General features: G+C 35.9%; 1 protein-coding gene across 1 annotated transcript in view; it reads left to right on the forward strand.

The window, feature by feature from the left end:
- Nucleotides 1-25840, forward strand: part of UBE3C (ubiquitin protein ligase E3C) — a 245604-nt gene that overhangs the window by 76385 nt on the left and 143379 nt on the right. The window contains exons 7-13 of the mRNA XM_007952569.1: nucleotides 3253-3406; nucleotides 3832-4052; nucleotides 4494-4648; nucleotides 5980-6167; nucleotides 19254-19340; nucleotides 25049-25206; nucleotides 25346-25578. Coding sequence (XP_007950760.1) covers nucleotides 3253-3406; nucleotides 3832-4052; nucleotides 4494-4648; nucleotides 5980-6167; nucleotides 19254-19340; nucleotides 25049-25206; nucleotides 25346-25578 — 1196 coding nt within the window. The remainder of the gene's footprint in view (nucleotides 1-3252; nucleotides 3407-3831; nucleotides 4053-4493; nucleotides 4649-5979; nucleotides 6168-19253; nucleotides 19341-25048; nucleotides 25207-25345; nucleotides 25579-25840) is intronic.

Here is a 25840-nt window from a genome sequence, read left to right on the forward strand (position 1 = left end):
AGATATTACCTAGAGGAGTGTGATACAGTGAATTACTTTGTATGGCTTTTCTAGTCATGGGTTTTGTGACTCCCAGCAGATTACTAGGTGGAACTATGAAAATATGATGATGAGCATCTCTTCATGTACTTGGTGGCCACCCGCTAATTATATGCAAATGTAAGGTGCTTATGGCCTACCAAGAGGACTAGAGAGCTTGTGAGTAATTGTAAATAAGGTACATGGTACTCTTGTGGGAATGGGACCATGGAAATAAGGTGTATGGAACTCTAATGTGGGGATTGGTCAGTTTTGCCATTCTGCTAGGCTTCACATGAGCCCTCCTAGAGGCAGAAAGGAAGATCTCATTGCCATCAAGAGAGAAGAACTAGAGGTGGAGTGGAGTGTGTCCTTGGACCCAAGATCCCTGTGCTGGACCTCATTCACAGAAAGACAGCAGACACAACCAGCAGAGACAGCTGGCTGAGGTAGATGGCTGAGATGACTGGCTAAGGAACCAAAAGTGGCAAGTCAGAGTGGTGGACTTGTTGGCCCATGGACCAAGAAAGCTGAGTGCCTTTTGGCAGGAGGCTTGCTGGTGGAGTGGGGTGCACCTGTATGCAACTATCAGCAGAGCTAAAAGAGCTTTGTAACACTTGCCCATGTAGGGCAGAGGCCAGACCAAGAGGGCAAGGCCCAAAGAGGTGTGCCTGAGGGCATAGCAGAAGGGTGACTGTCCTGATGGAAGAATTGCAGCCTGAGAGTGTTCCTAAACATGAATTTTAACCTGTTACTTCCCTAATAAAATGCACAATTGGCTCATAGTGTATATTGTGTTATTTGAGTGGGGCCATTTCTTCTTTCTTTCTGGATGTCACAATAGATTTTGGAAGTATATATGCCTCATTTCTTACCCCAGGCTACCAACTGCCTGTTCTTGATACAGTGTTGTAAGAAAGAAATATTGAGGCTAAGATTTTGGGCTTTGTATGCTGGAGGACTTTGTTGAATTCTTTTATGGAAGAGGCATTTGTCTTGTGGTACCCACTGTCCTCTCTCATGTCCTTTTTGCAAGGAGTAAGGTGCACCTGATGCAAGGCATGATATTTTCAATCACCTCATATGCATGTGGAAGCTGGGCAGTGAATAAGAAAGACCAAAGAAGAATTGATGCCTTTGAATTCTGGTGTTGGCAAAGAATATTGAAGACACCATAGACTGTCAGAAGAATGAACAAATCTGTCATGGAAGAAATTCAGCCAGAATGCTTCTTAGAAGTGAGGATGGCAAGACTCCATCTCTTGTACTTTGGACATGTCATCATGAAATACCAATCTTGAAAAGCAAGCTATGTTTAGTAGAGGGTCAGCAAAAAAAGAGGAAGACTCTCAAGGAGATTGATTGAAACAGTGACTGCAACAATAGGCTCAATCATAGCAACTATTGTCAGGATGGCACAGGATCAGGCATTGTTTTGTTTTGTTATACATGGGGTTGGTATGAGTTGGAATCCAGTGGAATTGATTCATCAACACTTAACAACAATGACAGCACAGGCATGTTGTAAATCTGTTCAACATATACCTTGTTAATGATGGATACTTTTAAAATTAATTTTCTAAATTTTTGATATATATGTACCTTTTCATTTGTGTAGCAAAAGAGCCTTAAAGCTTCCCTATAAGTTTCACTAGTAACTAGTGTCCTTAGAATTGGAGTAGTTACAAAGTAGATGGAATGATAAAGTGCTGAGTGTTTATTGTAATCATATCTAAATTGCAAAAGTTTATAGAAGTATTATCAAAAGCAATCCCAAACAAGTGTATTTTATATTTCCTATGTGCTTATCAAATATGAGTATAGAACAAAGAGATGTTCATAAGCTGCACCTACATGTTGCTATTATTTTATAATAAAGGGGTCAATATTTCTAAAGAAAAAAATGATTTCAGTAATTGGTGAAAACAGAATTTATGTTTGTTGCCAGCCGGAGATCTCATCAAAAGTCTAGAGCAGAAGATTTAGTAAAGCTTATAAAAAGTCGTAGCTTGTGCTTACATGTTGTTTGCCATCAAATCAATTCCAACCCATAAGGGCCCAATATGAAAAGAGTAGGCTGTCCCATTAGATTTCCCAGGCTGTAGGGACACTTCATGTTGCTAATCAGTGGTTTGAACACATTAGCTATTCCACAGAAAAGAGATGTGGCAGTCTGAAGAGATTTAAAGCCTTGGAAACCCTGTGGAGTTGTACAAGTCTATAGGGTTGCTGTGTATCAGAATCGCCTTAACAGCAGTGGATTTGGTTGGGTTTTAACCAGGTGCCCTGGTTGTGCAATGGCTGTGTGCCCCACTGCTGACATTTAGCTACTAACTGAAAGGTCAGCAGTTTGAATCCATCAGCTATTCTGTGGGAGAAAAGACCCTGGTGATCTATACGCATGAAGATTTTAGCCTAGGAAACCTCCTGGGGCTGTTTTTCTCTGTCCTGTAGGATCACTGTGAGTCAGAATCGATTCACCTACCAACAATCTTTGCAGAAGCAGATCACCAGGTCTTTTCTCCCATGTAGCTCCTGGTGGTTTTGAACGACCAACCTTTCGGTTAGCAGCTGAGCACTTAGCCATTGCATCACCAGGCTCCTTCTGCTTACTTAGAGGTAGGCTTTAAAAAATTAACTTCTCCAGTGCTTAAGATTGTGGTCCTTATCTATATACTAAAATGATTATATCTTGGATTTAATTGAGAGAACAGAGATACAAGGAGCTCTGGTGGTGCGGTGGTTAAAGCATTAGGCTGCTAACCAGTAGATCAGCAATTTGATCCCACTAGCTGCTCAGCAGGAGAAAGATGCAGTTTGCTTTTGTTAAGATTTATAGCCTTGGAAGTCCTATGGAGCAGTTCTTGACTGTCCTATAGTGTCACTATGAGTCAGAATCAATTCCGTGGTAGTGGATTTGGTTTGGGTTTGTTTATAAGATACATGTTGAAACAATTAGAAATGAGAGTTTGGATATGTTTCAAAATTAATTGGCATATAGATGAAATGGAATTGGACATAAATTGTTAGTTCATGATTCTGAATAAATACATGGAAATAAGTATGTGGAATTTATATACCATCCAGGCTGCTGTTTGTTTAAAATTTTCCTTAATTAAAAAGTTAAAATTTAGACTTATAGAGATTTGTAAAATGCATTTAAAAATTGACAAGTTTTTCCTCACTGTAAGGAAAGGTACCAAGTTTTAAATATGTGTTTTTCCTTTCTTTTAGGATATTATAGGTCTCTCTATTTGTTAATTAACAGCAAGCTTCCATCAAGTATTGAATATTCTGATTTATGTCGAGTTCCTATAGCAAAAATTTTGTTAGAGAATGTTCTAAAACCTTTGCACTTTACTTACAACTCCTGTCCAGAAGGCGCAAGGTAAAAATGAAATAGATTTATTGATTTCCCAAGATATGTATCTAATAGTAACCTGTACACAGTATGCTATTTCAAATACGAACTTTAAAGTCAGATTTTTACTTTAATATTGTGACTCATTTTAGAGAAAAACTTTTTCTCTCTGGCCCGCATGCACTCTAATATAATTTTATGGTTCTGATTACCTGGTTATTCTTGCTTTCTAGTAGCTGTAAAAAGAAACAAAAACATAAGAGAGTTTTCTTAATAGAGAAAACATAAAATAGAGTCCATTTTACATTATTATAGTTGATAAAGTTTAACTTTAGTTACTTTAGAGTAGTAGATTTTCTATTTAGAAGTTTATTTTGAAATTTAATTTTAACCAGTGATTTTATAAACCCTATGTTTTGATCTTGTAAAATGGTTCCATTTTTCTTTTTCAGGCAACAAGTCTTTACAGCCTTCACAGAGGAGTTTTTGGCAGCACCTTTTACAGATCAGATTTTTCATTTCATCATTCCAGCATTAGCAGATGTACAGACTGTTTTCCCTTATGAACCCTTTCTTCATGCACTATTGTTAATAGAGAGGAGATGTTCAAAAAAAAGTGATGGAGCACCGTGGCTTTTCTACTTTGTTTTATCTGTTGGTGAAAATTACTTGGGTATGAAATACAAGATGTATTATGGCTAAAACTCATATATATAGATAGTATCAGCACATAAGTAGAGAGAAGGGAATGTAAGGATGAATGTCATAATGGTTCCAATGGTGGGGATTTCTTTGAAGGATTATGGTCGGGACAGTATCCCTGGTGGAAATTTCCAGCCATAATAAAGTCTTTTTTAGATACATCTCTTATAAGACCATACAGATTGAAAAGAGACTTTTTTTTTAATTAAATGGAAGAGCTGTTCTATGAGTGTAAGGGTGTTTTTTCCATATATGCTAAATTTTTATATGTCTTATTTAAAAATAGTAAGTTCTGGGCAAAAATGTCTCTCTGAGTATGAGAAAAATGGTAACCTGAATTTTCCAGGTTCGTTTGTTTGTTTGTTTTTATAACTTTCAGTTAAAATATGATATGCTTAATTGTTTTACAAAGGGACCCTCTCTGAGGAAGGACTCCTAATATATTTGAGAGTACTCCAGACCTTCCTTTCTCAGTTACCAGTTTCATCAGCCAATACAAGCTGCCAAGATTCAGCCAGTGATTCTGAAGATGAGAATGAAGAAGCAGATAAGCAGATGAGCATCCCTGTAAGTTCCTGTGTGCCTCTGTGTCAGTGAATGATTACATTGTATACGGGTTGATTTTGAAGTCCTTTTGTCCTTTTTACAAAAAAAACTTTGTGTATATCCTTATGTTTAATGATAACAGTAATATAGTAAAGTATTCTCTTTTTATTCTTTAATTTTTATTGTGATTAGGGTGAAAGCTTACAAAGCAAATTCATTTTCCATATAGCAACTCACATACACTTTGTCTCGTGACATTGACTACAATTTACAACAATGCAACAGCTCCCCTCCCACTTTCTCCCCATAGTTACCTCTTCCCTGTGTCCTTCCCTCCCATGCACTCCTGTCCCTGAGCTGGGTTCCTATGCATACACAGACCTTCTATTCTCCCATGATTGATTTCTCCAAGGAGTGTATCTACCTAATGTAAATGTTCAGCTCCTATGCCTGTCTTTTGTTTGGCTGGAAGCCACAGGAGTGGGTTCAGTTCCAGACTTGAAGGGCCGCTAGGGGCCATAGTCTCAGTGTTTCAATCAGGCTCTATCAGACTACCAAAGTTGGTCCCTAGTAAAGTATTCTTATAAACATTCAAAACCATGCAAAGTCCCTTTTCACTTTTACCCCCCGATACTCCCACTCCAAAGGTAACGACTTCTAATTATTATATTAGAAGATAATATACCAAGATACCTTTTCTGTACATTACATATATATATATATATATATATATATATATATATATATGTTGTTGTTGTTGTTATGTGCCATCGAGTCGACCCCGACTCATAGCGACCCCTCCTTGGGTTTCCGAGGCAGTATCACTACAGAAGTAGGATTGCCCAACCTTCCTTCCGATATATACACGTATATATATATATATATATATATAGAATACAAAGTTTTTTAATATTCTGACTTAGTTTGCTTAAACAGATCTTTCAAATAAATCAAAATGAAGTTATAGAAGATAATATATTTTCACATAAGCATGCTGCCTTAGTACAATTTGATCTAAAAAAACATAAAATGAATTTTTTAAAAGATGTAAATACTGAAAATATTGTCACAACAGTAGGAAAGAACTGAGTATTCACAGTTCCTGTGTTACCATGTTGGGCAAAATTAGTACATTAAAGCAAAATTAGTGCTCATGGATCTCTAGAGGAGCTCCAGTTACTTTAATGTGTTGACTAGTGGGGATATTGGTATGTTCATTGTAATATTAGTGATTTTTAATAATGCCTACCCTGCATTTTTAGCTGGAAAAAATGCTATTTTTATGTATTTATGATGTAGAAGCAATAATAGAATGTCATTACTGTAAACTAATTTTTCTGGTGTGGTTTTAGGAGGATGGTCGACTGTCAATACCATATATAACAGAGGAATGTCTGAAAAAGTTGGATACGAAACAGCAGACAAACACTCTATTAAATATGGTATGGAGGGATTCAGCTAGTGAAGAAGTCTTTACAATGATGGCATCCATCTGCCATATGCTAATGGTACAGCATCGAATGATGGTGCCTAAAGTCAGGCAAGTATATCTTGATATTAAATTAATGGTAAAGTGTTAAAGAAAATATGCTTTCCTGTCCTATAATTTGCTTTGGTTCTTAATCTGTATGTATCAGTGTCATCTGCTATTATCTGATAGATGATAATATAGAACTATTCCAATAACCAAGCATTTCATAGAAAACCTATGGTGGTTTTTTTTTTTTTTCCTTTTCTTTTCTAAACCAACTAATACTGACTCAGTCCTTTCCCTGGCTCATGAGGCTCTGAAGGGCCCTGTTATGTTAACAAAGCAATTAAGCTCATACTTCTATAGTATCTTGGGAATGAGAGGAGAAACTAGCCCTAGCTACCCATTTATGAAACTTGGACTCATGTCTGCCTTATAGAACATATATATACGCCGACTCCACGGCATATAACAACAATATATATATATTTTTTTTTTCTTCCTTCCCCTTACGCCTTTTTTACTTTTGCACTCTGATTTTTTTTTTTTTTTTAAAAAAAACCTTGAAATAAACTTTCTAGGTGGAACAAAACAAAACAACTTAAAATGTGGCTAATTTGTGTTCAGATCATAGTGACAATGATTTTGAACTATTTTCTCATCCTCTAGTTTGAGTAATAGTTTAGAACTTTCTTGAGAATTTAGTAGAAAATATTTAATAGAGTCAATTCCGAAATATTTAGTAACTCTTCAATTAACTGATGTCATACAGAGAAACTGAAAAAAAAATGTCAATAATTTGATCCTATGGTTATTTTGGATGATTTCTGTCACCTATAAAGAATTCTCTTCTGTTTTTGTAAAGTGTCATCCCATAACATGAAAAGAGCTTTTTCCTTTGGTTAGGAAAGAATTCTTTGAAATAAAATGTATGTTAAGAAAGTATAATCAATTGAAACTGCCTTGTAAACAATAATGAACAGACTGATTAGTTGCTATCTTAGCTCACTGGTGTTTATTACTATTGGAGGAAGTAAGATGTCAGTGAAACCAATCCCTTGATTGGGTAATTAGTTCCTTGTAGACTAATTGCATTAGAGCAGGATGTGAGATCTGAGGCTCATAGCCCCAGAACTAGGACACTTGCTTTTATTGTTGCAAAAATTCCAGTGCTTTGGATAGTAATTACTGGATTTAAATGCATCACTGCTCCTGTCTGAGGTTTACTAGTGAAGTGCTTCCAAAAGGTATTTAATGAGTAAAGAAGCTGTATAAGTAGACTTAATTTTATGAATACAGCACCTATTTCCTCTAAGAAAATCCTCTAGGAATTTTATTTGTGGTTTAAATATATTAGGTTTTAAGTATTTAGAGTGTTTTTCATAGCTCATGAGTAGGCTTACTTTATTACTGTTTTTTATTGTGATTTGGGTGCAAATTTACAAAGTAGATTCATTTTACTCTCAACAGTTCGTGCACATTTGATTCAATGGCCCCAGTTATAATCCCCAACCCTAAAAAACCTTTCTCCCCTCTCCTCCCGGTGAGTACCCCTCCCCTGTGCCCTTCCTATGTATGCATTCCTGTCTGTCTACTTTTCTCTCTATGTGAATGCTGCCCCTCTGATGTCTCATAGCTCATCTCCCTAGGGTAGGTGGGTGTATCACCCTAGGTTAGGTGTTCTGCTTGTAGGTCTTTCTACCATTGGCTTCTACAGAAGTGATTCCATTTCTAGGCCCAAAGGATAACCAGCACCATAGTTTCGGAGGTTCCACCAGCCTCTATCCAACCAGTAATTCTGGTCATTTTTGACTGAATAGACTTATTTTAGCCATTTAGATTTTAACTACTTTCAATTTTAATTTTTAAAAACTATTTACAAGATCATTAGCAAATACCCAAGCAGACACCTCACTCTCAACTCCTCTTGACTAATGTTAGTACCTCTTTATTTTCAGGGTTGGGATTTGTAGTTTTGATTTTTATTTGAAATTAATTGCTGGGATAGATAAAGAAATAAAGTTTTTTTTATACTGAAATGGAAAGATTTCCAAGATATATATTTAAATGAAAAAAGGAAAATGCAGAACAATATGTATAATATGCCCCCTTTTCTGTAAGAAAGGTGACAAAAATAAAAATATATACTTGTATTTGCATAAAGAAATTTGAAACTGTATGCAAGAAGTTAATAAAAGTGATTACCCAAGTACACTGGGGGAATAGGAATGGAAGAGAAAGAGCTTTTGACTATACATATGTTTTTTATTTTTATTTTAAGAGCTTGTTTTACATTCAACGTTACATGTACATTTAGTTTCACTCCCCATTTACCATGTCCAACCCTAACTCAGTCTCCTCCCCTCCCTACCCTATAACCCTCCCCTGTGCCCCTCATATTTATGCACTCCTGTTTGTCCTGCATTTCCTCAATTTGAATGTTGGTCCTCTGGTGCCCTATGCTCTGTTGCTCTAAGGGATGTGTTACCATAAAGTATGTGGGTGCATCATCCTGGATTGAGTGGTCTGCATGTACATCTTGTTAACTGTTGAGCTGAGAGCCAGCCCCTGGGGTGAGTTTTATTCCAGGTGCAGAATATATTCCAGGGCCATAGTATTGGGGTTCTCATCAGACTTCATCTGACCAGTGATTCTGGTCATTATTGAGTTTTGGATTTTGTTCCACGTTATTCCTCCCACTCTATCCAGGATCTCCAGATTTGATCCTTTCCTGAGTGGTTGGCGGTGGTAGCTGGGCACCATCTAGTACTTCTGGTCTTGAGGGCTATCGTGTCCTATGTCTTATTGCTTCCAAATGCCCTTTTTTTTTTTTGCATTCTTCTTTGCTTCTGACACTAGGAGACCGTTAGCTCCATCTTAGATGGCCACTTGAAAGCTTTTAAGACTCCAGTCTCTACTCACCAATGCAGAATGTGGAACAAGAGTTTTATGTATTTTGTTTCGCCAGTTGAGTCTGGTGTCCCCCAGCACTATGGTGCTGAGACAGTAGATCTATTGGATCTCTCTGCCATAGTGTCTGGGTGTCTGAGGGATTACTTTGTGTCTGTCTTTTATTATTTCTGTAATGATTGCAGGTATTTTGTATCACTGGTGTCTGTGCAAGATTAGCCTCAGCTGAATTTATCCTTGGTCTAGAGTATAATCCTGTTCACTGACCCCCATCTGATCCTCTCAGGTGTTTGTGTGTTTATCTGTAGCCTGGTGTTTGGTGTTAATGTTGTTGTTGTTGTTATGTGCCGTCGAGTCAGCTCCAACTCATAGCAACCCCTCCTTGGGTTTCCGAGGCGATATCACTACAGAGGTAGATTGCCCAACCTTCCTTCCAAGGAATGGCTGGTGGGTTTGAACCACCAGCCTTCTGGTTAGCAGTCAAGTGCCTTAGGCACTATACTACCAGAGTATAGTAATACAGTATTGTGGACACATTAGTTGCTATTAGCATCTGTCATCTATCTCTTATGTGCACAGTTCGGTGTCCTCCTGTTTCCTAATGTTATCATGGTGGTCACAGATCTTTCTGTATATCCCTACCCTTACCCATGACAGTGTGTAGGCCACAACTAGCCTGGAGTTAATTCCTCCCCTTCCCTCCTCATCCCGGTAACCTACAATTGACTATGCATTTTTAAAATACTGTTTTGAATGTTGAATCAGATGACTGTATTTTACTTTAAAATTTTAAAATAATGTAATAAATGAATTACAAATTCTTTTTAGAGATGAAATTTGTAAATCTTACCATTGAGCATAGAAGTCTGGATAAATATTTGGATTTAGAGTATTTTTCCTTAAGAAAGCATATTCATAGTTTTAAAAATATGTGTAAATATTAGTTGTATTGTAAGAGAAGGAAAAAAAATCAATCCCAGTATCTTTAGAGAATTGAAATTAGAAAGCAGGATATTAAAGTAGGTAGCTTAAAAGCAGCTGTAACCCTATCAGAATTAAAAGTCTTAATGGATAGTATTTTTCTGGTTTGTTAATGAATTTGTGATCATAATGTTTGAAACTGTGAAGCACTAAAATGAGAAATGTTAACACCTGTTCACCATCTTCATTTCTCTTCTGACTTGTTCTACAAGGCTGCCTCTTCCACTGCTGTATTGAAATCACCCTTGAAAGTTCCCCAGTGATTTCTTCCCTAGTGCTCAGCCCAGAATCTTTCCTATCTTACTTAACCTGTGTGTGATATCTGATGGATCTCATTATTCCTTTTCTTTAACTTCTTTCATCTGTTAGCTCCACATATATCATATTCTTGTAAATTTTCTTTTACCTTTTTGACTTCTCAGTTTCTTTCATTGGTTCTTTTTCTCTTTATCCTCTGTTTCACTGTTTCCTAAACTTTCTTGGAGTTTTTTGTTTTTCTTTCAATTTTTCAGTTCTTTTCTATTCATTTGATTCTCTGGATGACCTCTTTGATTCAGGTGATTTTAACTATATTCTAAGGACTCATAAATGTGTACCTTTAGCCTAAATAACTTTTTGGAGCTTCAGACTCTTATTCATCTACTAAATAGGATATGTCCCCTTGGACCTCTCTTTACATGCTGTCTTTTCCCCCAAACGTACTCTTCCTGTCCCTATCTTGTCTTTATACCAAGCCTGGGAATCATGCTAGAGCAGTTAAATGTGGCTACTAAAGCTTAGAGTAAATAAAAGTAAAAACTCAGTTACTCAGTTGCACTAGCCACATTTTAAATGTTCAGTAAGCACATGTGGCTGATGGCTAATGGGCAGTTTTAGAACGTTTTCCATATCACAAAAAGTACTTTCTATTAGACAATGCTGCTTCAGAGGATAGGCTTCGATTCATACCTTTCTCAGTAATTCCCTACACACAGTTAATTACTGTGATATGTCACTACTGCATTCTCTTTGTCATGTTTTGCCAGGCTGAATTGTCAAACATTGACCTTGGTTATTTCATTGTCTTACCTAAACATCTATCAGTGGATTCCCTTTGATTTCAAGAAAAAGTTAAAAATCTTTAGTATGTCAGTTTTCATCATTGAGCATTTGGTTACCCCTCTAACTTTAGCTAACTTTTCTAGGCACATAATACCTTTTGCCTCAACAATGTTTTATTACTGGCATTTTTTCCATCCCGTTGTGCTTTTTTTATGCTTCCACGTGTAAAGTGCACTATTATACCTCTTTCCTTTTGCGTGTACTAGTCTCTGTGCCCTAAATGCATTTTCCCTCATCTTAAGTTTTTTAGCTAAATTGCCTGTTAAGATTCAACCTAAAGTAATCATCTTTCAGAAGCCTTTCCTGAGTCTGTGTACTGAGATTTCACCTGCTATACCAACTTCCAGTAAAGTTTTGATGTTATGCAAGTTTTTTGTTTTAAAGTAGCACTTTCAGCTGATTTTAAGGAATTGGATTTATATTAAGGTGATTAGACTGGCTTACTCTTTTGGCGCTTGACTGTTTTGCTCCATTGAGGCAGATCTGAAAGCTTTGAAATTGAATTTTCAGGGTAGTGTTTTAGTGATCAGAAAGTTTGATATTATAATTTGCCCATAGTGTTTTCAAGTACATCAAATCATAGAACATCATAAATCAGCTTTATTTAAACACATACTTAATTTTTCTACCAACCACTAATAGAATGAGCCCACTTAATTATGTCTTGAGTTATTAATCGTTGTAATTTAGACAATTGTGTACCTGGAAATATAGTGCTATTTCCCCCATCTGTTTACTAAACACTATTAAGTATGCTCTGATAGTGAATATTCTTTAGTTCTTGATTGATATGTTCATATCTCGTACTTTAATAGTTTGTGAAACAATGATTGTGCAGATGACATAATGGAGAAAAATACAGATTTCTGTTTCATTGTATATGGAGCATGTACTATTATATTCTAATCATGTTTTTGTAAACAGTTTTTAAAGTGATGTTTTAGAAGAAAATACTGAGGGTGTACCTACAGAGGAAAACAAGTAAATTTAGCTCTTTGTTTATGATATCATGCTTGCTTTTGTTTTTTCTACCAGTGATTTATTCAGTATAATCAATAGACTTAATCACTTAATTTTGAATGATCTCAGAGGTGAACTATTATAAATCTATTTTAAGATAGTGTTTGCCAATTAAGTGATACTTTAAGCAGTAACACACAAAGTATCACATTTGCACTTATGCTAGAATTGTTGAATGGGTCATTGGGTAGCTATCTTGTTTCTTTTACCTGTGACACCTTCACATACAAAGGAAGTGTCAGAGAATGCCTTGTTGTAGTGACATTTACTGCCTGTGTGTGAGCGGGTTTCTTCTATTGTGTTCTCCTTACCAAGTTAAGTAGTCCCTGCAGAAAACTGACCTGAATTTATGACCTGGATTGAAAATGTTGCCCTTATTAACTCTAAGGGTGGTCACAGCTAAATAAAGCTTAATGGGTAATTTTTAATCTACCCTAGTATGTGAAAAGAACCTATCACTTCTTTACCTTTTAGAAGTAAAGCCCTAAACCAAATACTTTTAATAATTTATGTAAAATGATTAATAATTTATTTTTAATAAATAATAATAAAAATAATCAAATGCCTAGTATTTTCTTAATTTAGTAAATAATTATTTCAATGTTAATTTGAGTAACACCTTTTGAAATGTGTACCATTAAATTGTGCTTCAGCAATATATATATTTTTACATGGGAATAAGTTTAATATAATCTTAAGCAAAAAAAAAAAAAAAAAAAGTTACATAGGGAGAACCCAAATTTTGTTCATACATATGTATACAGGTTTCTGGATAGATGTATACCAGGATTTTAAGTCTCATATATCAGTAGGTGGAATTGTTGTTGGATGCCATGGAATCAATTCTGACACATAGCAACCCCATGTGACAGAGTAGAACTGCCTCATACAGTTTTCTTGGCTGTAATCTTTACAAAAGCAGATTGCTAATTCTTTCTCCTGCAGAGTTGCTGGGTGGGTTCAAATTGCCAACCTTTCTTTTAGCAGTTGAGTGCTTGACCATTGTACCTGGTGGTACAATGGTTAAGTGCTGATGCTAACTGGAAGATTGGTGGTTTGAACATACTCAGCAGTTTCAAGGGAAAAAAGATCTGGCAGTCTTCCTCTGTAAAGATTATAGCCTAGGAAACCCTATGGGGCAGTTCTGCTCTGTCACATGGGATCACCATGAGTTGGGGTCAACTCAACAGTACCTAACAACAATTTTCACATTATATATGTATATGTGCTTGTGTGTGTATGTGTGTATATACATACATGTATACTCACATGTATGTGTGTATATATAATGTGTGTGTGTGTGTGTGTATATATATATATATATACACACACATACATACATACTTTTTTTTTGAGGAAAGAGCAAAAGAAAGATACCTATTTATATCTTTCAGATTTTGAAGAATTCCTTTATGTTGAAAGTTCATGATTTTCACGTCTTTTATTCTGTTTTCCCTGTAGCTATTTGGATATGTTTCTTAGCATATAAAACTCCATAAAGGGAGGAAAAACAAGGTTTTCACATTTCTTTATGTAATAAGCATATGGTATTTTAAATATCTCAGTGATGGGATATATATTACTGTTTTCTAATGTATCTCTTGTTTTCAGCAGTACAGTGTTTCTTTTTTTTTCTTTTTGCAGTTTGGGTGAAAGTTTACAGAGCAAATTCACTTTCCAAACAGCAGCTTACATACACTTTGTCTTATGACATTGACTGCAGTTTCCCACAATGCAGCTGCTTCCCTCCCACTTCCTCCTCCCCATAGTTTCCTCTTCCCTGTGTTCTTCCCTCTCCTGCACTCCTGCTCCCTGAGCTGTCTCCCTTCTATTCTCCTGTGATTGATCTCTCCAAAGATTGTATCTACTTATGTACATATGTTCAGCTCATATGCCTGTCTTTTGTTTGGCTGGAAGCCACAGGAGTGGGTTCAATTCCAGACCTGAAAGGCAGCTAGGGGCCATAGTCTCAGTGTTTCTATCAGGCTCTATCAGACCAGCAAACCTGGTCCCTTTTTTTTTGATCATTTTGATCAACAGTACAGTGTTTCTTGAAGTGAATTTTAGGTGACAGTTTACTAAACTTTGGTCTTTTTTTAAGTGAAAATTTGCTTGGACATTAATGTCAGGAAGACTGCATTCATTTATCTCCTTTAACTTATTTTGTTATCGTTTTTCATTATTCCAATCAGATTTTTTTGTTTGTTTGTAATTTTGAGGCATATATCCAGTTAAGCTTTACTAAGGAATTATTATAACATGGTTATACACTTTGTCACAGTATGTACTTAGGCCAAATATAACACACACATGAGAGTCATAAAATTTTTGATCTGAGAAAGACCATAGCATTCATGTAGTTTAAAACCCTATTTTTTTCTGATGAAAACGTTACTTTCCTACATGAGATTTGAAGTACTAAAAAACAGGAGAATTCTGCAAAGTAAATTCTTATTCTAACTGTATCTTAACATTTGTTTTCTAATGGTATAGGACCTGGCCATGAAATAAAAAAATTAATACATCAGAAGGAAGAAGTTTTGCTCTAAAAGAAGAAAGAGCAGTGGAGTGAATTATTTGGACATGTGGGCAAATTTTTCTTCTGGGAGTAATTGGAAAGCTTGAAGTATATAAAGATTCCAAATTAATAGTTACCCAGAATATTACTAATCTTCTTCACAAAGTGATTAATGATTAATTAGTTCAGTGGGCTATCCTGCTATATCAGTGGAATTCAAAGCTATAGGGCTCCGTGGTGGCATTTACAGTTGCAGTTACCATTAGGTAAAAAAGACACATACCTACTGTATAATCTAATCTCTGTAGAATCTGGTGTAGTGTCATATTTGAATATATATATTTGAGTTTTTGGCTTTTGTATAGAGAAGAAGAAAAGTTAATTTACTACAAATATTTATCAGAATTATATATAGTATATACAGTGTACACATACAAAATTAGATATACAGATAAAGCTGTACAGCCCTGAGCTCTTAAATAGTTAATGACTTGATTCTTACCTAGAGTTCTGGTAATTCTGAATCCTGTTCTTTAGTGACTTAAGTACACTACTTTTATGATTCTGTTATTTTATTCCTTGAGTTGTCTGGATACCTTCATTTTCTTGTCTTTGCTCTGCTGCTATTTCTTCTGAAAACTTAACCAAGGAAAGAATTTATAAAATTCCTTACTTAGTTCAATATATATTCATGCATTTTTTGAGTGTCAACAATGTGCCAGGCATCGTTCTAGATGTTGGGAATAGTGCAATAGCAGTGGAAACACACAGTCTCTTGTTACACAAATTTTATATACTAGGAGGGAGACAGGAAAGATATAAGTCAGGATTAAAGGATAAAGAATGGTAGGAGCAGTTGTGTGTGTTTGCTTTTTTAGACAGAGTGATCAGAGAAGATCTCTCTGATAGATGATATTTCAGCGAAGACACCTCTGAATGAATCTAAGGAGCTAGCCATCCATGTCTAACCAAAATCAAACCCACTGCCACTGAGACGATTCCAACTCAGAGTGAACCCCATAGGGTATCCAGGGGTATAAATCTTTACGGAAGGAGACTGCCTCATCCTTCTCCTGCAGAGCAGCTTGTGGTTTTAAACCACTGACCTTTCAATTAGCAGCCCTTAACCATAGTCCCACCAGGCTCCTAGCCATGCTCATTATCTGGGGAAAAAAATTTTGAGAAATTAAAGGGATCTGAAGGTGAAGTGTGCTAGTCGTATTTGAAGAACAGCATGGGCAAAGCAGAGAAACCTCTAGGCAGGAGTGATAGTAACTATGGGGCCTTTTAGGACATTTGTAGGACTTTAGCTTTTACTCGATGGACAGGAACCCATTAAAAGTTTTGAGTAAACCCAAAACCCACTACCGCTGAGTTGATTCTGACTCATAGCGACTCTATAGGACAGAGTAGAACTGCTCCAAAGGGTTTCCAAGGCTGCAAATCTTTACGGAAGCAAACTGCCACTTCTTTCTCCTGCAGAACAGCTTGTGGATTTGAAATGCCCACTGACTTTCTGCTTAGCAGCTGAATGCCTTTACCCACTGCACAACCAAAGCTCCTTAAAGGTGTTGAGTAGATGAATGATGATATTCTCTGACTTACTCTGAAAAGCATCATTCTGGCTACTGTGTGGAGAGTAAGTTGTAGGCAACTAGGGTAAAAGCAGGCCTGCTAGGCTAAGCAGGAGTCTAGGTGAGACATGAATAGTTGGACTGATAAAGATGAAGTCAGATTCTTTATACATTCAAGGTAAATCCAACAGAATTTTTGTGTCTTTGATGTTGGGAATGAGACAAAGAACGAAGTCAAGGCTGACTAAATTTTGGCTTTCTCCTGAGACTAATACTCCTGAGAGTATTAGAGCTCTTTTTCAGCCTTAAGCGTTTCTGATTTTAATTTTAATAATTCTGTTTTCAGTGTTCTCTTGATTCTCTGATATTTTTTATCTACCTACAGGGTGTTGTGTTGTGGGAGCTCTGGTAGCATAGTGGCTAAGACACTTGCCTGCTAACCAGACGGCTGGCGGTTCAAACCCACCAGCCACTCCTCGGAAGGAAGGTTGGGCAATCCTACTTCCGTAGTGATACTGCCTTGGAAACCCAAGGAGGGGTCGCTATGAGTCAGGTTTGACTCGACGGCACATAACAACAACAACAACAACAGGGTGTTGTTGTTATGTGATGTTAAGTCGGACCCGACTCATAACGGTCCATCCTTGGGTTTCTGAGGCAGTATCACTATGGAAGTAGATTGCCCAGCCTTCCTTCCGAGGAGTGGTTGGTGGGTTTGAACCGCCAGCCTTCTGGTTAGCACTCAAGTGCCTTAGGTACTACACTACCAGAGCTCTCTATATATTATTATATTCAAATAAATACATAAAATATTCTTGTTTTTCACCATAAAGTCATCTTTTATAGTAATTAAAACCATAGAGAATTTTGAGTACATGCCATATACTGTTTTTATTTAGTCAGATCATCATATTACTGATACTGGCCATTTATCATGAAAGGGACTAGAAGAAGTGGTCCAAAGAAATGATAGGGACTAGTTCTCTGGTAGCATAGTGACGGAGGCACTTGACTGCTAAACAGAAGGCTGGCAGTTCAAACCCACCAGCCACTCTTCGGAAGGAAGGTTGAGCAATCTACTTCCGTAGTGATAACTGCCTTGGAAGTCCAGGGAGGGGTTGCTTTGAGTCGAGTCCAACTCGAGGGCACATAACAACAACAGCAGCGAGTCCTCTGGGGAGCCCTGGTGGTGCAATGAGTAAGCGCTCACAGTGGTTAAGCACTCAACTGGTAACCGAAAGTTTTATGGTTCAAACCCACCAGCTTAACAGCAAAGGATTTTGGTTTTAGTCCTTTGGGTCTAGGAACTTGCATAGCTGAGTAGCTAGAATAGCCCATTGTTATTCAGGAACCCTGGGTCCTAGTGCTACTTTCTCTGCCACGAGCTAGCTTGATAACCTTGGCAGTTAAATGCCAGTTACTCTTTTCCGTTTCTATACAAGGAAAGGGGCTGGAACAAAATATGATCTTTTATTTCTCCTTAACTTGAAAATCTAGTGATTTTATGTTAAATTCAGCACCCCACAAAAAGCATGTAAGACTAGATGGTACGTTGATATTCAGAACTGGAATTCTGCTCTTAAGATATTTTTATAGTTCTCATTCCAGGATGGTCCCTAATACGTTCTCTATTTCCACGGTGAAAACTTTCATAGTCTTTCGTGCTACTTATTAAACCAACTGTTTTTGGTTGGTATTCTACTTACTTGTTTTCAAATGTTTCTAGTAGGATCACATTCTTTTCTCAAAACCCTATTTTCCTACCACCTAAAGATCTTTTTTTATGGTTATTTACATATACCTGAAAGTTAATTTTTTATTCTTGTACCTCTAAAAATGTTTATGCAAGTTTTTCTCCCAAAGAAAAAGAGTATTGGTTAAATGGTTATAATATTGTGACTAGAAGATGGGTTGTATTAGAGAAATGTGATATACTACATATTGTTGTTAAGTGTCATGGAGTCAGTTTCAACTCATAGTGACCCCATGTGACAGAGTATAACAGCCCCATAGTGTGTCCTAGGCTGTAATCTTTACGGGAGCAGATTGCCAGGTCTTTTCTGCCATGGAGCCACTGAGTGGCTTCAAACCGCCAACCTTTCAGTTAGCAACAAAGTGCTTAACTGTTGCACCACCAGGACTGCAGCTGCTAACTGAAAGGAGTCTGTATGTGTCAGAATTGATTAGAAAACAAACAGCAACAAAGTTTATAACATTGAGCTAATTTAGTGTTAAACTTTTACTCTTTATCCACAAAGTTCTTTAATCTTTTTAAGCATACTGTTGTTACGGAGGTTTATTTATTTATTTGATTTTTTTAAAAGAAAAAACCCTTTAAAATATAGCTTTAAAATAAAAAAAACAAACTCACTGCCATTGATTTGATTCTGACTCATAGCGACCCCCATTGGGTTTCTGAGGCAGTAGATCTTTATGGAAGTAGATTGCCCCATCTTCCTTCTGTGGAGTGGCTGGTGGGTTTGAAATGCCAACCTTCTGGTTAGCAGTCAAATGCCTTAGGCACTGTACCACCAGAGATCCTTAAAATAGTTTTAGATTTATGCTATTTTTAGAAGTTAACATGAAAAACACATTTTTATGTTTACTTAAAGAATGACTTATTAACAGTTGCTAAATACTTTAGAAATTTTACATGTAAGTTATTTATGATAATGTTAGTAATACATAGTATATAGTGTATTAAGATATTAAGATATATAGTCAGAGGGAAAACAACTTCAATGTATATGTCAAAATGATCTATACTGTTGTATTTTTGGATACATCTCACTGAAATACCTTAAGATTTCCTTAGGTCTGTGGTAGTGAAAATAGAATGATGCCTTTTAATACTCAGGGTGCAAAGAATGTTTCTCATTTATAGTTATCCAGCAACCTATTGCAGGAAGCATGCTATTATTTGCGGTGTTGATATGAATATTTTCTAAATTGTGTATTATCTGTATTCCGTAGCTTTTTATTTTAAAAAAAGAAACACAGTAAATGGCTGTTTGCTTATTCTGACTTATTTTTCCCCACTCCTCTTTTTAGGCTTCTCTACAGTCTAGCCTTTAATGCCAGATTCCTGAGACATCTTTGGTTTTTAATATCATCTATGACAACACGAATGATCACAGGGTATGTGTTGTATAGACTTATAAATTAAGCTTAAAGGCATGAAAAGTGGTAGCCTAATTAAAAAAAATTGTAAGCTTTTTTAAGTGCTTTTCCTACTTAGTTTGTTTCATATTAGAAGAAAATTTCTAGATAGTCTCAATTCCACAAAAAAGAAAACGCCTAATTTTACAAATACTTACATGTGTATATTAAGACTATGGCTTTATCTGAATGTAAATTTGTTTAAAAATTCTAGCCATTTTAAAAAACTCAGGCACTTGAAATTTTTTTCTTTATGACTTTCATCTTTTTTTATATAGTAAAATATAGATTTGAAATGTATTTAGTATCATTGCAAACTTAAAACCAGTAAAATACTGTAGACCTTGGCTTTTTTAAAAAAAAACTTTTGTTGACTACTTTGATTTCTCATGTATGAGTTATTTTGTAATTTAAAGGCTAGAGTCTTTAATCTATACATTATAATTGAATGTGTAATAGGCAGAGAATTTCATATTGAAGAATCTTTCATGATAAACTGACTTAAGCCCATTACTATGTTGTTGAAGTTACTCTCTGTCAGAAGTCTAAGCTAATCCATATTTAATATGAAAAAATGACATGTGTCACTCAGTTAAGTGAAGACTGAACTCCCAAAAAGCAATTCGTAATGTGCTAACTATAATAATAACAGCAGTCACCATTATTGACTACTGTGAACCTTGTTATCTCATGAAGTAAAGGTGTGTTAAGGACTAATAGTTTGGAAGGTGGAGTTTGTCTGTTGTTGTTTTTATACACAAAAGGTTGGAAGAAATAATGTTTTCTGAGTTTTTTTTTTTTTTTTTTTGGCGGGAGAGAGGAATTTAAATATGCATTCATCTGCATTCTACTTTGGTTTTGGACATGTTAATGAAACAAAAATTTTATGTTGGAATTTCTAGATCTTGAGCTTTTCAGTAGAGAAAAAGATCATCACATTTTATAATTATTTTATAGACTGGTAAAGTTATATATACTTTTAAAAACTCATTTCTTAAAAGGCAATTTAAAGAGTTTTGAGTTTCTTTGTGCTTGTTTAATTTATTAAAATATTTTCTCAGTCATAGTCAACTGCTTTGCAAATGGAACTGATAGTTATATGTATAGTCATACGTACAAAACTCTTCTTACTAATGGAAGGGCAATAGCAGTTTGTTAACAACATTACACTGAGTTACTGTCATAATTTTTTTTTCTTTTTTCATTTAATCTTTAATGAATTTTAAGTGAGTAAAGGGAGTTTTATTGATGACACTGCAACTTAACTAATGAAGCTCCTGAAGTTTAAGTGATAATCTTATATCAACAAGTGAATGGTAGAAGTAGAGATACGAGAGAAACTTAGAATCCCTTAATGCCTAGAAAAATTCTTTTCTATTCTTTTATTTTCAAATTAAAATGTAGGATTTTAGGTGGTTGTTTTGTTTTTACATTTGAGCCGCTTATGAATGTGCCAATCTTGGCTTCCACATATGACAGGTTTACTTAGGGCAAAGGGAGATTGGGAATCATTAGGACAGGAAATTATCATTTGCCTGAGAGTGTCCCAGCTTAGCAACAGAGATACTGTCATAGTTCTGCCTGATAATTGCTTATTTGTTTATGGCATTTGTCTTGTGGTGAGGAAATGGAGTCATGATGTGTGAAAGAAAAATAGGATATTATTAATTAAATTGTTAATATTATTTTATAAGTTGATAACATTTTACAAATTTTTAAAAATCATTTCTTAAAAGGCAGTTTGAAAATCTGAGTTCCTTTGTACTTGTTTATTTTAAGAGTTTATATTAAGTAATCATAATTAAAATTAAGTGAATAATATAGATCAAAACACACTGGGATATGATTCATTTTTTAAAAAGATCTCTAATGTTCTTTTGTTTATCCAATCAGTAAATATTTATTGAATCCTACAATGTTCAAGGTATAGTTTTAGGTACTAGGAATACCACTGAATAAAGTCCCTCAAAAAGTTTACAATGCATTAATACAATCCTAATATCTCATCATGTTTACTATCAGGAATGTAATTTAAAATGAAATGCCTTATTTCCTGGAAATGACATTGAGTTTAATTTGAAAATAGTTTGATTACAAGACTTGCATAGTGGGGACTCTTAAGCTTTAGTGAACATAAAGATCATCAGAGGAGCATGTTAAAATGCATGTTCTCTTTTTATATTCCAGAGATTTTGATTCAGTGGATCTAGGCTAGAAATCTAGGAATCTGCCTACTTAATAAGCAGGTCAGGTGATTTTGATACAAATAGTTTGTGGACCGTAACTAAAAAAAACTGTCTGTTCCTTGCCCCAGTCAAGCAGGACTATAAATTAAGACAGTTTCCAAATAGATGTTTAGCAACTTTTTTCAGTACCTCAGGCATCTTTCAAATAATAATTCAATTCATGTATGAAGTTCTTAATATTTGCTATTGAAATCAGCCAATTTCCTTTTTGCTGAAAATGAAGAAACAAATAGCCAGTTTTCAATTAGATGCTCCATTACCAAAACGTGATGTATGTTTTGTCTGTCTGTCATCTGCCTGTTCAATGAGTACCATAGTTATTTAGTTAGTCCTTTTGACTCCTAGGCTCACATTGTTATTATTGTCTTTAACTGAATAGAAGATGTTTCATTTAAGCTTTGGATGGATAGAACCATAGGCAAATATATTGATCATTCCTGCTAATTAAATTTTCTATTGTTAATGTGAATATGATTAATTCCTGTTGCTTACTTTGAAGAGGTTTAGAGAGAACAAATAAATTAATGTTGGTTAATTGCCAGAATGTTTTTTAGGGAATTGTATATAAGGGTTTTGTGCATACTGGTATGTTTGTACATAACAGATGGTTGTTATGATGAGATGGTGATAATGATTTTAAATACAGGGATTATCTACAAGAATAACAAGAGAAAGTTGGTTTATCACTTTTTTAAGATTCAAGAAACAACACTTTCTTCACATTGCAACTGGTTAACTGTACCTGTACCATGCAACAAAAATGTTCCCTTAAATAGTATTGTTCATGAATATTATCTACTATGTTTGTAGTTCTACATTTAGTGGCAAGGGAACTGAAAATAGGTGCGAACTGTTATTTTTACTAGTATCAACAACACATATGACATTAAACATTTTTTTTCTGTATGTCAGCAAAGTTTTTACTGACTACTTCTGTGTCGATGGTCCAGTACTAGACTTGGTGGGGAGTATCTCAGAAAATAGAAGAGGGTTCCTGTTCTCACAGGGCTTGGCAGTTTAAAAGAAGCAACTGTTGTACAGTTAAGGCACCCCCATGCCTCTTTTATTCTTCATATAGACAACATTTTTCTGTCATGCTGCTGACTTTGGCACTGAGTTAGGACAGTTGTACTTTGTCCTCCCCCACCCCTTTTTTTTAAATTGTGATTTGGGTGAAAGTTTACAGAGCAAATTCACTTTCTGTACAGCAGTTTGCATACAATTTGTCTCATGACATGACTACAGTTTACCACAGTGCAACAGCTCCCCTCCCACTTCCTCTCCATAGTTACCTCTTCTTTGTGTCCTTTCCTCCATGCACTCCTGCCCCTGAGCTGTCTCTCTGTGCATACACAGCCCTTTTGTTCTCCCTTTATTGTTCTCTTCAAAGAGTGTATCTACCTAAATTAAATGTTCAGCTCATATGCCTGCCTTTTGTTTGGCTAAAAGCCACCGGGTTGAGTTCAGTTCCAGACCTGAATGGCAACTGGGGCTATAGTCTCACTCAGTGGTTCCATCTGGCTCTATCAGACCAGCAAACCTGGTCCCTTTTTTTTCCCCCAAAATAATTTTGAGTTTTAATCCACATTGTTCTCCTACTCTATCCAGGATCTCCTACATAGATTCTCCTCTGAGTGGTTGACACTGGTAGCCGGACACCATTACTTCTTCTGGTCTCATAGTCATACAGGCTGAGGATCGCATGGTGTACCAGTTGATTGGACTAATTGTTTCCGTGAATCTTTGGTTTTCTTCTTTCTTCTTTGCTTTGGACAAGGAGAGACCCACTGTTGCACCTTGATGGCTACGTACAAGCTTTAAGATCCCAGTTGCTGCTCACCAAAGTTTGTGTAGTATGTTATGCCAATTGAGCTTGATGTCCCCTGGGACTATGGTCCCGAGCCTACGGGTCCAACTTCTTGCTCCCTCTGGGTAGCTGGCTATGCCCAAGAAGTGACTACAGCCTTGCCCTTGTCAGCTCTACTATATACCTGGGAATTCTTACAGAACATTGCAATACATTTGTAGAAACACTGTCTGCCAACCTATACATGGTCTTGGGCACATTCCCCCCTGCATAGACATACCTAATAGTTCAGCCTGTCCACCCATCTATCTATACTTTATCCCTTTTTGTATATCCCTTATACATTTTTATTTTGAATGGATGGCTTTCATGCATTAATTCAATCACCATGACGCTAAATAATAAGCACTGTGACTTCAAATAGGAATGAGGTGTATTTGAACATTAAGGATTTCAAATCTGGGTTCTCTGTTCTCAAAGCATCTTTGATGGCAGTGCCCTTCCCTGAACTATGCACCAAGGAGATCTTAGATCTCCATGTTGTTCAACCAAATTCATCTGAGCCCCAGCTGGTAATAAAGGGGATATTTGTCTGGTTTTACCCTCTGTTTTGCTCTCTTGCATAACTTTTGATACTCGTAGCCGTCTGGTTGATAATTTGTGGATCCTGGCTACATTTCATCTAGTATATATCTGTTTTATTTTATATGTGTGTGTGTGTGTGTGTGTGTGTATAAAATATAGTTTTGCAGAAACTGATACTCAAAGTATAAACACATATGAAGAGAAATAAGAGTGTGATCTTCCCATACAGTATCTATTAACCCAGGATTGGTTCAACTTGCTATAGGGGACCTTGGGCCTTATAGTTTGAAAGAGCTTATAGCTGAATCTCTAGTAGCTGAATTTTGAGTAACACAAAGAACCAAATTTAACTAAGGGAGAAAAGGAACAAATTCTAGGTGGGAGAAGTAAAGAGTCACAGCTCTCAATAGGTGAAAGAAACTAAACAGATCTATAAGTACCTTGCCTTACTTTAGAGACAGTTCATGTTCTCTGTTGATAACTTGACTTAGCAGTAAGAGTAGGAGCAGTAATGACAGCTAGTGAATAAATGTATACAATAGAAATAAGGCCCAATACAGAAAAGTGAAAACTTTATTCCTGAAGATTCTAATTTGGGTTCAATATTGAACTGTTTTTTATGTTTCTAAGGGTAAATAACTGGTTATAAGACCAGAATGATCTGCCTTTGTTAAATTGTTAAGTAGAAGGATAATTTAAAACAGAGGGATAAAGGGACATTTTCATTATAACAGTATGTCTCTTTAACAATGGTATTATTAGTCTAACTTTCTTCTTAGGATCTCAGCCCCAGGGCCACTGGCTCATTCTCAGTAACTAAAATGATCTGAAGGATATAAGTAGCAAGCTCTCCAGTAAATTGTAGAGGGCTGGTATGCTGTTTACATTAATCTGTATTCTTTACTGACCTAGATCCTTGTAGTGATTTTGCCTTGTCTGAATAAATATTATCTTTCCTAATTATATTTGCCTGCTGTCATGTCTTAATTAGTTTCCAAATAAAAACTAATTGCTAAATCATTTCTTTTTCTTCCTTTCCCCAATTCAAGGTCTATGGTGCCGTTGCTTCAGGTGATATCAAGAGGTTCTCCTATGTCTTTTGAAGATTCTAGTCGAATCATCCCACTCTTTTACCTTTTTAGCTCTTTGTTTAGTCATTCGTTAATTTCCATACATGATAATGAATTCTTCGGTGATCCCATCAAAGGTAAGAATTTTGAGAAATCATTTGTTGGCCCATGGCCTATCAGTTTTCACTGACTAGAAAGGCTTAAGTCTTAAGCTTTCAATGTGTATTAAGAAATGAAAAAAAAAAATTTGATAGAAAATTGGATTATATTTTTCAGTTGTAGGTCAAAGACAATCATCAATGATGCCTTTTACTTTAGAAGAGCTAATAATGTTATCTCGATGCCTTCGAGATGCATGCTTAGGGATCATCAAACTGGCTTATCCGGAAACAAAACCAGAGGTTCGAGAAGAATATGTTCTAGCATTTCAAAGTATTGGAGTTACTACTAATTCTGAAATGCAGCAGTGTATACAGATGGAACAAAAACGATGGATTCAGTTATTTAAGGTATAGAGTATATATATATATTTATATATATACATATACATATATATGTGTGTGTTTGTTTATTGAGGTCATATAATGGGAGCTCTGGTAGCATAGTCCCTAAGGCATTTGACTCCTAACCAGAAGGCTGGCAGTTCAAACCCACCAGCCACTCCTCAGAAGGAAGGTTGGGCAATCTACTTCCAGAGTGATACTGCCTCAGAAACCCAAGGAGGAGTTGCTATGAATCGAGTCCAGCTGAATGGCACACAACAACAACACA

This window comes from Orycteropus afer, unplaced genomic scaffold (genome assembly GCF_000298275.1).
Source record: "Orycteropus afer afer isolate SDZICR_OR568_19922 unplaced genomic scaffold, OryAfe1.0 scaffold00347, whole genome shotgun sequence".
Taxonomy (NCBI): domain Eukaryota; kingdom Metazoa; phylum Chordata; class Mammalia; order Tubulidentata; family Orycteropodidae; genus Orycteropus; species Orycteropus afer.